The following is a 14,945-nucleotide window of genomic DNA, read 5'->3' on the forward strand; positions in this document are numbered from 1 at the left end:
ATACCCTTTTGTCAGGACAAATAAATTCGTTCCCATAGAGACAAAGGTCAGGGTTCGTATAAGATACAGATTTTACTGGAAATTGGATGCAACAAAGGTCCTTCACGTGTTACTCAATAAGAGTGAAATAGCGAATCTTTTTAATGGGAAGGCTTCGCAGTATTTAAATAAAGGCGAAGTGAGCTGTGCGAAACGCGGTATGACACAAACGGCGCCCCGTAGAAAACTCGCCCATCGGGCTGTCTGTCTTTTCAAATTGTGAGGTTCGCGCTCCGGCGCTTGTTCGCTGGCGGCTTCCGTAGCCCCTGCGAGAAGACCCCGGGGCGGCTCCGCTTTGATTGACGTAGGGAAAGAAAAAGACACAAGATCAGGTTACAAGATGGCGGACGGCAGTTCGAGCTAGAGAGAAACGGTGGAGAAACGTATTGTTTTTATGTGGGTGACGGGGAACTAACTGTTTTGTAGTCGTAGGCTTAGTAAAGAAAAGCTTTCTCATTAGCATGCCGAGCAGACTGTGTTGAATTTTACCGTGTTTTCTTCGTCGTATTAGGCACAGTGCGTCGCTGAACATGCGGGTTGAAACGGAAAGTTTACAGCCTGGGGTAAAGAAATAGATTTGTTTTCGTTTTTTTTCAAAAGCGTGGGGGTAAGAGCGGGAGAAATCATGTCGGACACCCGGCGCCGTGTGAAGGTGTACACGCTGAATGAAGACCGACAGTGGGACGACAGAGGCACCGGGCACGTCTCCGCCACCTATGTGGACAGGCTGAAGGGGGTCTCCCTGCTGGTCCGGGCGGAATCCGACGGTGAGCACCGGGTTCCTGTCCGGTTTCGCGGCTCGGAGGGGATGGTGCTCTTGAGCTGCTTCTTGATGCAGATTTGACGAGCTTGTGCGAGCAGCCAGCTCCGTGCACGCTGGAGCGGGAATGCGTGTGTTTAGCGGCAGTGAAGTAGGTCCTGAAGCCCTCCCGCGGTCTTACTACAGTTTCTCTTCCACAGGGGATGAGCTTTCTGTAAATACCCGGTGCGAACTTCCCCTTACCTCATAAACGTGCTCTCTTTAGATGGTCTCTTATAACTATCGCGTCAGACAAATCACAGGAGCTGGATGCTCAGAAAACGGAATTGTGCCGTTTTTTTAACAATCTATTCGCGGAATATATTGATTTAAAACGGTCCACATCAGTGTGGAAATGCTTTCTTTGTCTAGAACGACGTTCTGAAAGATCATGGCTAGTTTGATATGTCAAGGGTAGAGGGGTTGTATGTGCTCTTGGGTCTCTCTGAAAGTACCCAGGGTGAGCACACTCAGCACGGCTGGTTGAGTGCAGCAGCAAACTCGTGGTTTCCTGTGCACTGCTGGGATGGTTAAACCAGCAGGTAGCAGTGACAACGCAGCGTTAACTCTGGAAAAACCCGTTTCTCTTTTTAGGGTCGCTTCTGCTGGAGTCTAAAATCAGTCCGAACACGGCATATCAGAAGCAGCAAGTAAGTACTGCGTGTGACTAGACACGTCGGAAATGTCTTCATGTACTTTTGCATGTATTATATGACCATTGAAGTAAGGTTTCCTTGAGTGTTAAAGTAGCAGTGTAAGGCGTGAGCACTGTAAAATGAGGTAGTAACACTGTCCTTTCATCTCGCACATTTCTCAGTTTCCTAGCCCAAAATGCCCAGTGATGAGTTGAATTTCACCATATTACAATAGGCCTGTGAAATGTAACCTACAGTGAATATGATTGAGATAGTGAGTAAACAAAAATACTTATTCCATTGTTAATAATGTCCGAAGACTACCTTTCTGCATCTGTGTGTAATCTCTCTATTTACTTGTATAATGGGATTCTTACTGTTCTCTTAGGACATGCACAGTACAACGGACAACACCACACACTGTGATACACAATTGATAGTAATTTGAAGAACAGTATTGTCAACAACACCAACAGTTCATTCAACAAATGTTTTAAATTAAAATTGTTTTGAGAGCACTTATTCTTCATCTGTCACAGATGACAAGCGGTGATTATAGAATATCATTGGTCACAGTCATGTGTTCTTAACAGCAGCAGTTTGGTTGACATGGTAGGGGGTCATACAAAGCCTGTGGCCACAAGAGACTTCATTTAAACAGGTTTATCTTCATTTCCACAGCAGGGTTGTCTTATTTCCTTTCTTTGCCTGAGGTGTGCTGCTTTTGCTTTGCAGGATACCTTGATCGTGTGGTCGGAGGCGGAGAATTATGACTTGGCTCTGAGCTTCCAGGAGAAGGCAGGCTGTGATGAAATATGGGAGAAGATTTGCCAGGTAAACGAATTTACCTAAGAGCAGGGCTGTCTTTAAATACCTCTAACTAAAAATAAATGTTGTTTATATCTGGGGTTGCTGACATGGAGAGATTAAGAAAGTTTTTTTGAGGAGCTATAGGCAGTACTACCTGTACCTGTGTTGTATAGTAAAATGAAATTTTACTATTTTAAACCAGCTCCTAAACGTTGTTTGCGACTTCATCCTTTGTTGCATTAGGGAACATTAGGTGCTGGGTCAGATCTGATGGGAGATTACAAACAAGGCGTTCAAAGGGGAAACTACACCTGGTCTGTACCTGGTGCTATTTCTTGCCAGGTACCACAGTTTGCTACATGGGAGCCGTCTGATGTGACGTTCTATGGACACTGCTCCCTGTAGCTGTAGTGTGTTGTGACAGTGCAGTTGTATTGTGAACTTCACAGGGGATTGAGCTACACTCTTGGGTTGATAGAGCGATATCTAATCTCATTGCCCACAGTTGTGTTCACTGGGAGGTTCTTGTGCAAGTATATAGCTAAGTTACAGACTGGGTTTGTGTTTTTTTTTAATTCACAAGGGTAGTAAATTAACCTAAGTGTTAACATTGATCTGACTTAAAGTGGAACATATTAAAAAACAACTTGTTTAACAGACTAATGTCTACATCTGTCCTGTCAGCATTAGCTTTTGAATTTTTGTGTTGGTTGTAATGAGTCGCCTGGTGTTCTGTATTTTCAGTCTTTGTTTCAGCATCAGAGCAGAGCAGTGTTAATGCAGTTTGTAGCAGCGGGGAAATTGAGGGCCAAATGCCGATCCTCACTCAGTACTCCACACTCAGTCCACGATGGAGCTGTGTGCTTGGCATGTGGGAAGCTCTTTCTCGCTCTGGGGTTTGTGGGGTTACAGTTAAAAGCCCACAGGCGGAGTGCTCCTGTGGTTTCATAATCTTCCGATGGAAACCCAGGAGATCTCCTTGTGTATCTTTGGCCTTTTAGCCCACGGGCTGCAGAGCCCATGTCAGCTGTTGAGGCAGGGGGAGGGCTGGGATGTTGTCTATCAAGGAGAAGACGATGACAAAGTTCAGATAGCTGCTTGCAAGTTTGTTTTTCGGTTGGCTGTGAATGTGCACAAAGCTGATTTCTGTAAACGTTTAAAATTTCCAGGTTGAAATTCTTTATTAGTGTTGTGTTTTAGAGCTCCAAAGTGGAGGTCTAAAAACCAAAGTCAGTTTTTCTGATGGCATTATACCTGGATCTACACAATTGTGAGGCAAAAACAGGCTTTATAATGACTAAACTGTATAAAGTTCTGCATTAATTTCTTGAGCTCAATCCTTGCATTGGGGTTGAACAATTCTTAATTAGGTTATGGGTGTTTTGTTCACTGTTGTTTCAGCTGCAGAGAAGACATTTTGAGTTTTAAATTTTATAGAAATTCTGTCCATTTGCATTCTACATATTAGGTTCAAGGAAAAGACCCTACGGTTGAGATCACACAGGACCCCATCGATGAGTCTGAGGAGGAGCATGTCGAGGAGATGCCCGAGACCAGCCACCTGGTTGACCTCCCGCCTTGCGAGCTGAACAAGCTGGAAGAGATCGCCGACCTCGTGACCTCGGTTTTGTCCTCTCCCATCCGCAGGGAGAAGCTGGCCCTGGCCCTAATGAACGAGGGCTACATTAAAAAACTGCTGCAGCTGTTCCAGGTCTGTGAACAGATGGGGAACACTGAGGGCCTGCACCACCTGTATGAAATCATCAGAGGTGTGTTGTTCCTCAACAAGGCGGCTCTGTTTGAGGTCATGTTTTCGGACGACTGCATCATGGATGTGGTGGGGTGCCTGGAATATGACCCCTCGCTAGTGCAGCCAAAAAAGCACAGGGAATTCTTGACCAAGACTGCCAAGTTCAAGGAGGTCATACCCATCACAGACTCAGAACTGCGACAGAAGATCCATCAGACCTACAGAGTCCAGTACATCCAAGACATCATCTTGCCAACTCCTTCTGTTTTTGAAGAGAACTTTCTCTCGACGCTGACATCCTTCATTTTCTTCAACAAGGTGGAGATTGTGAGCATGTTACAGGTAGGTTTTCATTAAAAAACAAAAGCCTTTCTAAACCATAGTTTAGAGAACATTTCATTGCTGTCCTTTCATTGAGGGGCTGTCTTTGCCATTTTAAAGGGCAGATGGTGGGCGTTCAAAATGTTACTCATCAGTAGGAAGTTAATGCAGTAATCCCTCCGAAAACTGCTTGTAAGGTGAAAACATTTGTAATGGAAGTTGGCTGCAGGACCCAAATATAATTAACCATTTCACCTTAAAACAGAAAAGTGCCTAATTATGAAAACTAACTTTCCTAGTTAATTATGCAAGTATCATGCTTAAAGTCATTAGCTGATGCACAAACAGTAACACTCCTGCTCATTTGCAGTACAGTAGGTGCAGTATTAGTTGTTGGCAAATACATAAACATTTAATATCCAGTACTGTGTGCACTTAACACACAAGCCCTTATTATACAAAAAGAATCTCGGTAATGCTTTACAAATCTGCTCTTTAAAGGAAAAGACAGGTTGGAATGACTAAATCTCATATAAACAAAAACTAACTATATTAGTTTACCGTAGTTACCGGCCAAATACATTGCAGTGCTTCTGCAGGACACCTTTATTAAAGATGTCTGTCGGTTAAGCAGGATGTTTCCTGCATCCTGGAATATTGTCTGTCCGTCATGTTGCAGGACTTTCCTGAGGAACATGTGGGAAAGATTGGGGTGTGCAGTGAGCTAGCACTAGAATAGAAACGTTGGCGTCTGCTGGGGAGCCTTTGTTCCACACCTGGCACTTTAATATGCCAGTGAGACATTGCTTGTGAGTCCTGAACTTGTTCTCTGTTCCAGCAAGACCTGCTGAAACTCAAAAGAATTAAATTACACAGTGAGGTTTTAACCACAGGAGGTTAAGAATCTTTTCAAATTTAAGCCTATGGATTTTTTAAAGGTTTTTATTATAGCTGACAGGAATGTTTTTGTCAAAGTGAAAACATGAATTAACATTTTCTTAAATGTTCGTAGTCCTCTGTAGTCAAACTAAAAATGCATAAATTACTGTTTACATTGCAGGGTTTTTATTTGCCCAAGATTAAGCATTCAAATGGGAAAATCTCTTAGATTTACCTCTCCAAAGGCTTATTTGGTTAAGAGAAAGTAAATCTTGTGATAGTCAAGTGTTTTGACTGTTCTGTCTGGTATAATCAGTGAAGACTGGACTGACAATTGATCAGTGAAATTTGCATCAGTGCCAGTAATTATCCAGACTGGTAACGGCATTTTTCATTTAAATTTGCCTAATTTTCAGTGTTTTAACAGCACTAACTGCACATTTGTAACCATCTTATAATAATCGGTGTCTTCCGAGGTGTTTGGAGTTGGAGGAGATGGGACGTGTGAGAGTTCAGTTCTGAGTTTTCTGAATTTTTTTATATTTAATTGCTGTTAAATGAGTTTTGTCACATAGTACACTAATTATTGAAGCCTCTTCAATATAGTGAGTGAAAGCTACAGTAAGGTACAGGCTATAAACGTCTTGTAAAGTTTTCCTAAATCACATCTGAGCACTTATGAGGATCCATTCTATTAGTAGAACATACAGGTCTTTTGAAGCTGTAGCTGAATCACCGGCCAGTGATGAGTTTGTTTACCATTATTTCAATAAAAATGACACCATGCAGGTTGAAATGCTACTAGGTATTGGTACCGCATCGACCAGGGCAGTCCTTCATTTCAGCTGTGGTGGCTGTCTTTAAACCCAGTTTAAAGCATTATGTGCTTTATGCCAGTTTACTGTTACTGTATATTAAAAGAGCTTTTGGCTTGTTTCATTCTCTCACAAACCTTAAATGACAGGTTTTTGCTTGCCGGGGAGCCCATCTTAAATTGTTGGTTGCCCATAGCAATGTATGTTTCCCATATTTATCAGTGCAGCACCTTGTTCTAATTTATACTTTATGAATCGAGTTGTTAGTTGGAATTAATTTCTCAGTTTTTTCCCCCCTTAACTCTACAATAGGAAGATGAGAAGTTCTTGTCTGAAGTCTTTGCACAGTTAACTGATGAAGCGACTGAGGATGTAAAGAGACGTGAACTAGTAAGTGTTATGGTTTCTCTATGGGTAAAGTTCTTCTGTGTCAAAGCTGAGAATCCTTCATCCTCAGATAGCTGGTGCCCTTAATTTGCTATAACCCTTCACAGTGTTCTCCTTGACCTGGATACATTGGTCAAATTCCATATGAATGATGCTGTGAGGACTGCTGTTGTCACAATCCAAGGGGAAACCTGGTGCTTGCGCTCACCTGTGTGTGCAGAGGATTAAACATTCTACTAAAATATCTATGATTTTGAGTTGTGTTCAGCTAAAGAGTGACGTCAGCATGGTTTTCCAGTTTATAAGTGCTGGAAGTAGGGGTGGGTGATATGGCCAGAAACATTACGATAAAAATTTTCTTATCAGTCGATATCGATAATTATCACGATAAATGTCAAATCATTATTTCTTTCAAGTTTAAAGGCAGATTTTTTCTCCTGAGTGAAAGTTGAAGAAACCAGACAGTTAATTGGTAAATTAAACAACTCTTTATTTTAAGAACACAACAAACACTTGCCAAACAGCAGAAACATTAAACAAATCTGAGGTAGAGAGTATTCAAGTCTTTTTATGTCAAAATATGCATGAGTAAAATTTACAAAATAAATATCTTAATAGAAAAATTAAATACTGCAGTGTGATAAAACACACATAGAAGATGGCTCAGACAGACTGCAATGTTTAAAGTGCTCTGTTTTATGTCTGATCGTAAAAAGACAAAATATCTCCAAATTACCGAAGTTGAATGACCTTTTCCTTCGAGCTGGTCGTTGGCAGCACTACATTTGCTTCAGTGTCGCTCATTTCTCCACTCTTAACTACAATCCTGTCAGCCACCACCGTGTAGGTAAACAACACCATGGCCCGGTCTGCAACAATACGCAGTATTTTGTGCGCATGCGTATATCATGCGCAAAGCATAAACATATATATCGAACATTTATCGAACTTTTGTTAAAATTATATCACGGAAAATTATATCGCGATAATTAGCACTATCGAATTATCGCCCAGCACTAGCTGGATGAGACATCAGCTTCCACAGAGACAGTGCTCCTGAACCAAGTTGTAATTTGTAGAAAATAGCAGATAAAGACAGTTGAACTTGATCAAGTTTTATTTTTTGTTCTGCCCTTAACATGTTTAAAATTGATATTTTATCCTGTTTTTTTTCCTTAAAGGTTAACTTTTTCAAAGAGTTCTGTGCATTTTCACAAACATTACAACCACAGAACAGAGATGCATTTTTCAAGACTCTGGCGAACTTGGGAATTCTTCCTGCACTTGAAATAGTGATGGTGAGTAATTGGATTAGCATCGTTTTCCTGTATTTTATTCCTCATTTTATGTGAAGAATGAAGATCAGTCCAGACCTTTAAAAATAGAAGGAAAAGAGTTGCAAAGTGGGGAAACATGCTCCCTGACCATCTCCAAAACTGGGTGGTCTATATTATTTTGAAAAAGCCAAACCATATCAAGCGTGCACTCTTAGAAAGCCATCAGCATTCAAGCAACTACATATCTTATCATATTAATGATTGTATGAACTTTGGTTTACTCAACTTTCATTTCAAGGCTTTTCGCTGGACCCTTAAAGCTGAAAATGGGTTCCAGGATTTTAAGTGCGGAACCCCCTTGCAGACAGGCGTCTTTCAGCTTTCAGTGGAGTCTTTCTTTTTGACAGGGCATGGATGACTTGCAAGTAAGGGCAGCAGCAACAGACATCTTCTCTTATTTGGTGGAGTTCAGTCCGTCCATGGTTCGAGAGTTTGTCATGCAGGAGCCGCAGCAGAATGAAGATGTAAGTAGGGATTTGTCGGCCTTTTCAAAGCTGGAATGTGTGAGCGGAAACTTCAAGACCCATTTTTGTGCCTTACCTTTTTCGGACCCTTTTCTGCTTAAAGTTCATGTTTCTTGCTGCAATTTTTTTTAATTACTGCTGATCCAGGTAAACTCTTGTCCGATATAGGTTTGTCATCTGTTTTTGAGCCTTTGGGAGCAGCAAGATCAGTATAACATGAGCAGATCTACTACAGAAGAAAGCTTAGTGCTTGGCTTGGGTCAAACTAGTCACTGAGGATTTTAGATATGTCATGATTTGATTTTTTGGGATTGTAATTAGGATTTGCTGATCTAGTTGCCAAAAATCCCGAATTCGGTGAGTAAAGCATCGTTCACTGACTCTTCTCCAATATGCAGGACATTCTTCTGATAAATGTGGTGATCAAACAAATGATCTGTGACACGGACCCAGAGTTGGGGGGAGCTGTCCAGTTGATGGGACTTCTTCGCACCCTGATCGACCCTGAAAACATGCTGGCACCCACAAATGTAAGACTTGTGTCCATGGTGATCTCTCAGAAGGTCACAAGTGCTTTCAGTCCTCCAGCAGTGACTTTATGGAGTGTTTTATTGCCTTTTTTTTTTTGCTTTGCAGAAAACTGAAAAGACAGAATTCCTCAGTTTTTTCTACAAGTACTGCATGCATGTTCTCACTGCTCCTCTTCTGGCTAATACAGCTGAGGAGAAGAATGTCAAAGGTAAGGTGGAACTGACTTTTGCTGCTGCACTGTGAATCTGTCCTGTCTTCCTCTGCTTTAAGGCTCTGCCTGGTCATTGGGTAAGATTTGTGCATGTGCTGTCAGATACTCCAGATACCTGTGCACTGTATCGGGGCTTACAATTCCTTATAGCCCCAAAACCAAGGTGAGATTTAGGGGGTGTTTAAGAGATACTGATTTCTCTAACTGATGAGATTTTTCATATGACAATATGGGTCCACTAGTTAGGATGCACTTAATGTTTCTGTGATCTTGATTCAGTCATTTTTTAAATATGCCTTCACCTTCCTAACTAGCTATTAACTTTATTAGGTAAACATTATATGGTCTCTGTTATAAAAGGACAGCTTTCCCCAGATAACTTTCTGTAACAGCTATTGTCTGGAATGTTTTACAACATGCATAGGTGCCTCTTGAAGTATAGTTTTTTAAAAATATTGAAAATGCTACGTTTAGCTTTATACTGGTGCTCAATATGTAAATGTCAAAACCTGTTATTGTGCTGAAGGTATAGCTGCATTCTTTGTTTTTACTGGCTTGTACTTGTTTGTCAGATGCTGTAGTTGGATCCGCCAAGATTAGTGCAGTTTGTCCTGGTAAGTGCTAGGTTTTGCCTTTGAAATTTAGTGCTTTTTTTGTGTATTTCAGTATTGCTTAGTTCTTTGTGCTTTACAGTACATTAGAATTTTAAAGTATAACTTTGTTTTGCATTTTCTAAATTGCATTTATTTTAAGTATTTGTCCTTTTCAGATAATTTCCAGACAGCCCAATTGTTGGCTTTGATTTTGGAGCTGCTCACGTTCTGTGTGGAGCATCACACCTATCACATAAAGAACTACATCATGAACAAAGACCTGCTGAGGCGGGTTCTGGTGCTGATGAACTCTAAACACACCTTCTTAGCTTTGTGTAAGTTTGTCTTCCATAAAGAACACCCATGCATTAATGAGAGGTCAAAGGTCAGTGGTGCAGTCTGTGCACTTGAATATGAAAGTATTACTTTACCCCTGACCTCGAAATTGTTTTTCTGTGGATTTCAGATTAGGCTTGATTTGGTCTTTTAAATGTATTTTTGACCTTACCCTTTCACTCTCCCCTAATAAAACTGATTGGAGGTTGTCGGGATTCCCTGTGATTTAGGTACATCGAGCTCATGATGCTACTGTGCAGAGGTTTAGCTGTCAGTCAGGAGTGCTAAACTCTCCACTAGAAATCCCTTTTTGACAGTACTGGAAATGTGAGTCCATGGGATTTATCTACTGTTCTTGATTTTGTTGTACACAGGTGCACTGCGCTTCATGAGAAGAATCATAGGCCTAAAGGATGAGTTTTATAACCGTTACATCATTAAAGGGAACTTATTCGAGCCAGTAATAAATGCCTTGTTGGACAATGGAACGAGATATAATCTTTTAAATTCTGCCATTATTGAGCTCTTTGAGTTCATTAAAGTAGTAAGTATTTCATCAGACTTGATTTTTTTGCAATATTTTGTGAATTGTAAAGAACAATCATCTAATAAAGCATAATGTTGGATTTAAAAGTAGAACTGATATTTTGCTTCTAAAAATTAATTTATATGTCCTGATATTTATTGTTTAAAGTTATTCAGGCTTTAATTTTAAGTATAAAGACATTTGATTGATTTCTGGTTTGTTGTTTTCATACATGTGAAGTACTGCTTGATGTAGAATAGGCTAAAGAATACTATGCACTATATTTTAAAAACTCAAAGCTGGAACAAAGCTTAATTGTGATTTTTTTTCTATGCTTTTCACTGTGAGGTTTGTTTTTTTTATAAATTATAAAAGTGATATTGCAGTGAATGGATCTTGAATATACAGTTAAGGATCAAAATTATACTGGAGCCATATTTGGTGTCTGAATGGTGATATAGGTACCGTAACATATTGGTTGTAAATAAAGCGTTTTACCCAGACTACGAGAAACAATGCATTAAATCAATAAGAATGTAAGCAAGAGTATTTCTGAGTAGCAGTTCCAAGATTTTAAATTGAGTTGCTCCTGTTTTAATTTTATTTTCCTTTTTACTTAGGAGGATATTAAATCTCTCATAGCACACATAGTAGATAACTTCTACAAAGCACTTGAATCTATTGAGTATGTTCAGACCTTCAAAGGGCTCAAGACGAGATATGAGCAGGAGAAGGACCGCCAGAGTCAGAGACTCAACAGGTGAGTATGCACTCCACTGGTTCAGTTTGCATGATTCCAGAAGACGTTTCACTGAAGCATTTGGCATGTAATGTTATCAGTAATTGGCAATTCTAACACCTTTTTAAAAACGTTTTGCTGTGGAAGCAGCCACCCCCTCTCCTAACTTTTTCCTGGCGGAGCTACTGGCATTTTTGTTTTACTTCTCAGCTCTGCAACTGAAAAACATTTGAAGCCATTTTTTTCTGCAAACGGCAGTCCATTGCAAAAAAAATTTATCTTGGCCACAGACAGAGAATTTCTGCTAAGGACAAGTTGCTGACACCACCTAGTTAGTCCATCATCTGGTTTGGGGCAAACTGGTTGGAAGCTTTCTGCTATTAGTCATAGAAAACCCAAGCGAAAATAGAAAATAGTTGGGGTAAATTAACATGTTGGTTAGAGCTATCCCCTGGACAGAGCCAGAGAAATGGTTCCCTTGTTGTCTGTCAGAAGTCTGTGGCAACCACTTAGAGTGCATTCTCTGCGCTGCGTCACGACAGATACCGCCGGGATGCCAGGTCTCTGGAAGATGATGAAGAAATGTGGTTTAATGAAGATGACGATGAGGAGGGCGAAGCTGTGGTCACTCCTGTTGAGAAGAGCAAACCAGAGGATGACTTTTCTGACAACTACGGAAAGTTCATAGAAGCGAAAAAAGGTATTTGCATTTGTAAGGGTCACTACAGCATTTTTCTTTAAGTTTAGGTGTGTTTTCACTTAGTTGCAGTTTAAAATAATTGCTATTCAGCTTTTACACGTGCAGAAACTGTGCCAATCGGTCGCCGTAGCTCTTTTCATGGCGTTGTTCTCCCTCTTGACTGCCCAGTGAAAGAGAGTGAAGACAAGGAGAACCTGCCGAAGAGGACTTCGAGCGGCAGCTTCAAGTTCACCTTCACTCACTCCGCGGGAGCAGGGAACGGGGCGAATGGCGCCAGCAGCAAGTCCTCAGGCTCCCCCACATCTCCCGGCAGTCCCACCAGCTCCTCGGCCAAGCTCGCTGCCGCGCCGGCTGCAGCTGTGACTAAGGTCAGCTGGCTCAGGGCAGTGGTTCTGTTTTTCAGAAGTTGCCAGGGCATTCGGACTGTGTAGTTCCTGTAGTATGGAATCTTAGTTGCATCATAATAAAGGTCCTCTGTATTAGTAATAATAGTTTCGGATAAGTTCACGTGAACCTTACTTTATAAAGGCCTTCCTGTGTGATTTTTTTTAAGTAGGATGAAAGTGTGTACCAAAAGCCGAAAAATTTATTTGCAGGGCTTTCAAGTTTGCCAAAGTGCCTTTGAACCACTACAGGGGGCAGATTCAGTGTTTGCGTCTCTGGATTTCACTTTGATCATGAAGGCCCTTTTGTTTTGTTGCACCAGCAGGCGGGTTTGGTTGGTCTTGTGGATTATCCAGACGACGAAGAGGAGGAGGAGGAAGATGATGAGGAGGAGTCTCCTAGGAAACGGCCTCGCCTAGGATCGTAAAAGGCGCAGGTGCAGGAAGTCTTGCCTGGTCTGACTACATTGGTGCCACTGTTCCGCAGCCCACCGGACTGAGAGAAACCTCTCCTCCCTGCATCCCACTTCAACACAACCACCAGGATAGACCAGGACCCAGGGTGTAGCCACCAGTGTGCCAGTGCTCCCCACTCGACTGGCACGGCATCAGGCCAGGAGCACGGCGCATCCCACTACCTGGATACTTTTCAAAACGAGTGAGGGATGCAGGGCTGGTAGCAGGCCAGTCAGGCTGGCAGGACTAGCAGGTTAGTAATGGAAGCCTGACTGAAACTCTAGAGCTTTGGGTCCTAACATTTGGAGAGAGGACCTGATAGAGAAAAAAAACTAGTTCCAGGGAGCAGGACTCAGACATTCAAACCTGGTCTCATTTGTGGGCCTAATGCTGGAACCATGTCAGTAACAAATCCTGTATTCATAATTTTATTAAAAGTACTGTACAGTGTGCATTTTTTTTTACCAGTTTATCCCGTGAAGCTATTTCAAAGGGGGGAGCTATACCTGCTAGTGTAACTTTAGCACACTTCAGGTGGGACCACTGTTTAGTTTTCTTTTAACCAGAAACATGATTCAATGTGGAGAGCACAGTTGCAATAGTGATTTTAAAAAGACCTATTAAAAATACAGCAAAAGGGGGCAGTTGCTGTCAAGATAACAGGATGTTTAAAGTTTTTAAATCTGTTTTGGCTGTTTGATTTACTTCATGTCAAGGTTACCCTCATTAACTTTATTACAAATAGTATATTTTTTAGGGAAACACTATTTTGATTAAAAAAATTTCAAAATCTGAGAAACCAACTTATTCAAGGATTCAGATGGTGGTGAGATTTAAGAATTTCTGGAAACTTGCAGAATTTAAAAAAAAACATGCTTAAGTTAACAGCAGTTCATTTGTAAATCAATGTTCTACTTTTTTACCTAATGCAGCTAATCTTTTTCTATTCGCAGAGGAAACAAATCTCTAGGCAGACATGTTGGTGCAGGTTTTCCTGTAGCATGGTTTTTACAGTCGAACTGTTCCGAGTTTAGCACTGGTTGTTAAGCTAGTTGCAGCCATCCGACACTGGTATTCCTCTTGCAGCAACTTTGTTTTGAAATTGCTAAAGCAGATGTAAGCATTTCAAAATAAATCAGTATGCCCATTTGGGGAGTCTAATAGATAAAAAAAAAATGTAACTTTCAAAGGTGGGATCTCTGTAGATTTAATATTTTTTCCAGAAGGTTTTGTATGAGTGAATAAACTGCCACTCTCTCCGTTCTACACCATTTGTATATGTTTGATACATTAAAAAAAGGTTCTGATGTAAAATTCAGAGATTAAATATGATCCTGGCATTAAAATAAGCTAATTTTGTCTTATTACATACTGGTACTTTTTGTCACCTGAAAGATAATATTCCAGCTACTGTGATGTCTGGTTGTTGTGACTTTTTTAAAATCTGTGTAAATACATAATTTCTTACTTCAAAATATCCACACAAACTATTCTGTGGAAGCATACTGAGGAAACAGTATTGCTTATTCCATTGCTCTTTATTTTTAGAAATAACAGGAACAAGTGAAGGTTCATCATTTTCATGCTGAAAAGTGTGTGAAATTAACCTCTGTTCCGTTCCTGTGCAGCTTCATACGCGATGGTCCGCAAGTGGATCTGTTCCAGCAGCAAGTCCCCAGCTTCTTTCCGGGGAGCTTGTCAGAATAATGGGGGCACCTTTGAAATGAGCTTTATTCTGACCCATGTACATGGGCTTGTGGGGAAAGAGGACCTGGCTTTTTTTTTTAGCAGATAGTGACCTATGGCTTTCAGAACCCTAATGGGGGTCCTGGGATACCTACAGAAGAACTTGCATCCTCTCTTCTAGCTCATGTGACTTTGAATGCATGATGGCAGCTACAGTTATTCAGTACAAGGTGTATACATACCTTGACAACCCTTGTTTGAGAAACGGCAGCTGAGTCTTTACCATCATAACCTGCAAAGTGCAGCTGAGTCAAAGGGTGCTTCCCGGCTCATTTTGCCTCTAAGACTGCATTGCTGGTCCTATGCATTAAAACTGTGGCATAGAACTGGGCAAGCAGCCATGGGGTTTTTAAGCCTGGTCTTTCCTGACCTATCTGTGAAATAATTCTGAGCCTAAGCCCTCTTGTTCGCAATAGACGTATAATTTCTTTAGGCTATGCAACACTCCTGTCAACAAAGCATTTTTTCTCTATAGGCACCTGCCTACT

At 41.1% G+C, this 14,945-nt stretch overlaps 1 protein-coding gene across 3 annotated transcripts; it reads left to right on the forward strand.

The window, feature by feature from the left end:
- Positions 1-357: 357 nt before the first annotated feature.
- ppp4r3b (protein phosphatase 4, regulatory subunit 3B) lies at positions 358-14,057 on the forward strand. Of its 3 annotated transcripts, none has more exons than XM_088934453.1 (17): positions 358-435; positions 640-806; positions 1,433-1,488; positions 2,209-2,307; positions 3,752-4,375; positions 6,361-6,438; positions 7,617-7,733; positions 8,120-8,236; positions 8,635-8,766; positions 8,873-8,975; positions 9,551-9,592; positions 9,748-9,906; positions 10,282-10,451; positions 11,054-11,193; positions 11,715-11,872; positions 12,041-12,240; positions 12,579-14,057. In XM_088934453.1, the coding sequence occupies exons 2-17, from the start codon at positions 665-667 to the stop codon at positions 12,681-12,683; spliced, it is 2,442 nt and encodes an 813-aa protein (XP_088790579.1). In that variant the 5' UTR covers positions 358-435; positions 640-664; the 3' UTR covers positions 12,684-14,057. The 3 variants fall into 3 exon arrangements, with proteins under 3 accessions (XP_088790579.1, XP_088790581.1, XP_088790580.1); XM_088934455.1 differs by having other exon boundaries at positions 12,582-14,057; XM_088934454.1 differs by having other exon boundaries at positions 363-412.
- Positions 14,058-14,945: the final 888 nt, after the last annotated feature.

Source organism: Atractosteus spatula, chromosome 15 (genome assembly GCF_055471065.1).
Source record: "Atractosteus spatula isolate fAtrSpa1 chromosome 15, fAtrSpa1.hap1, whole genome shotgun sequence".
Classification (NCBI taxonomy): domain Eukaryota; kingdom Metazoa; phylum Chordata; class Actinopteri; order Semionotiformes; family Lepisosteidae; genus Atractosteus; species Atractosteus spatula.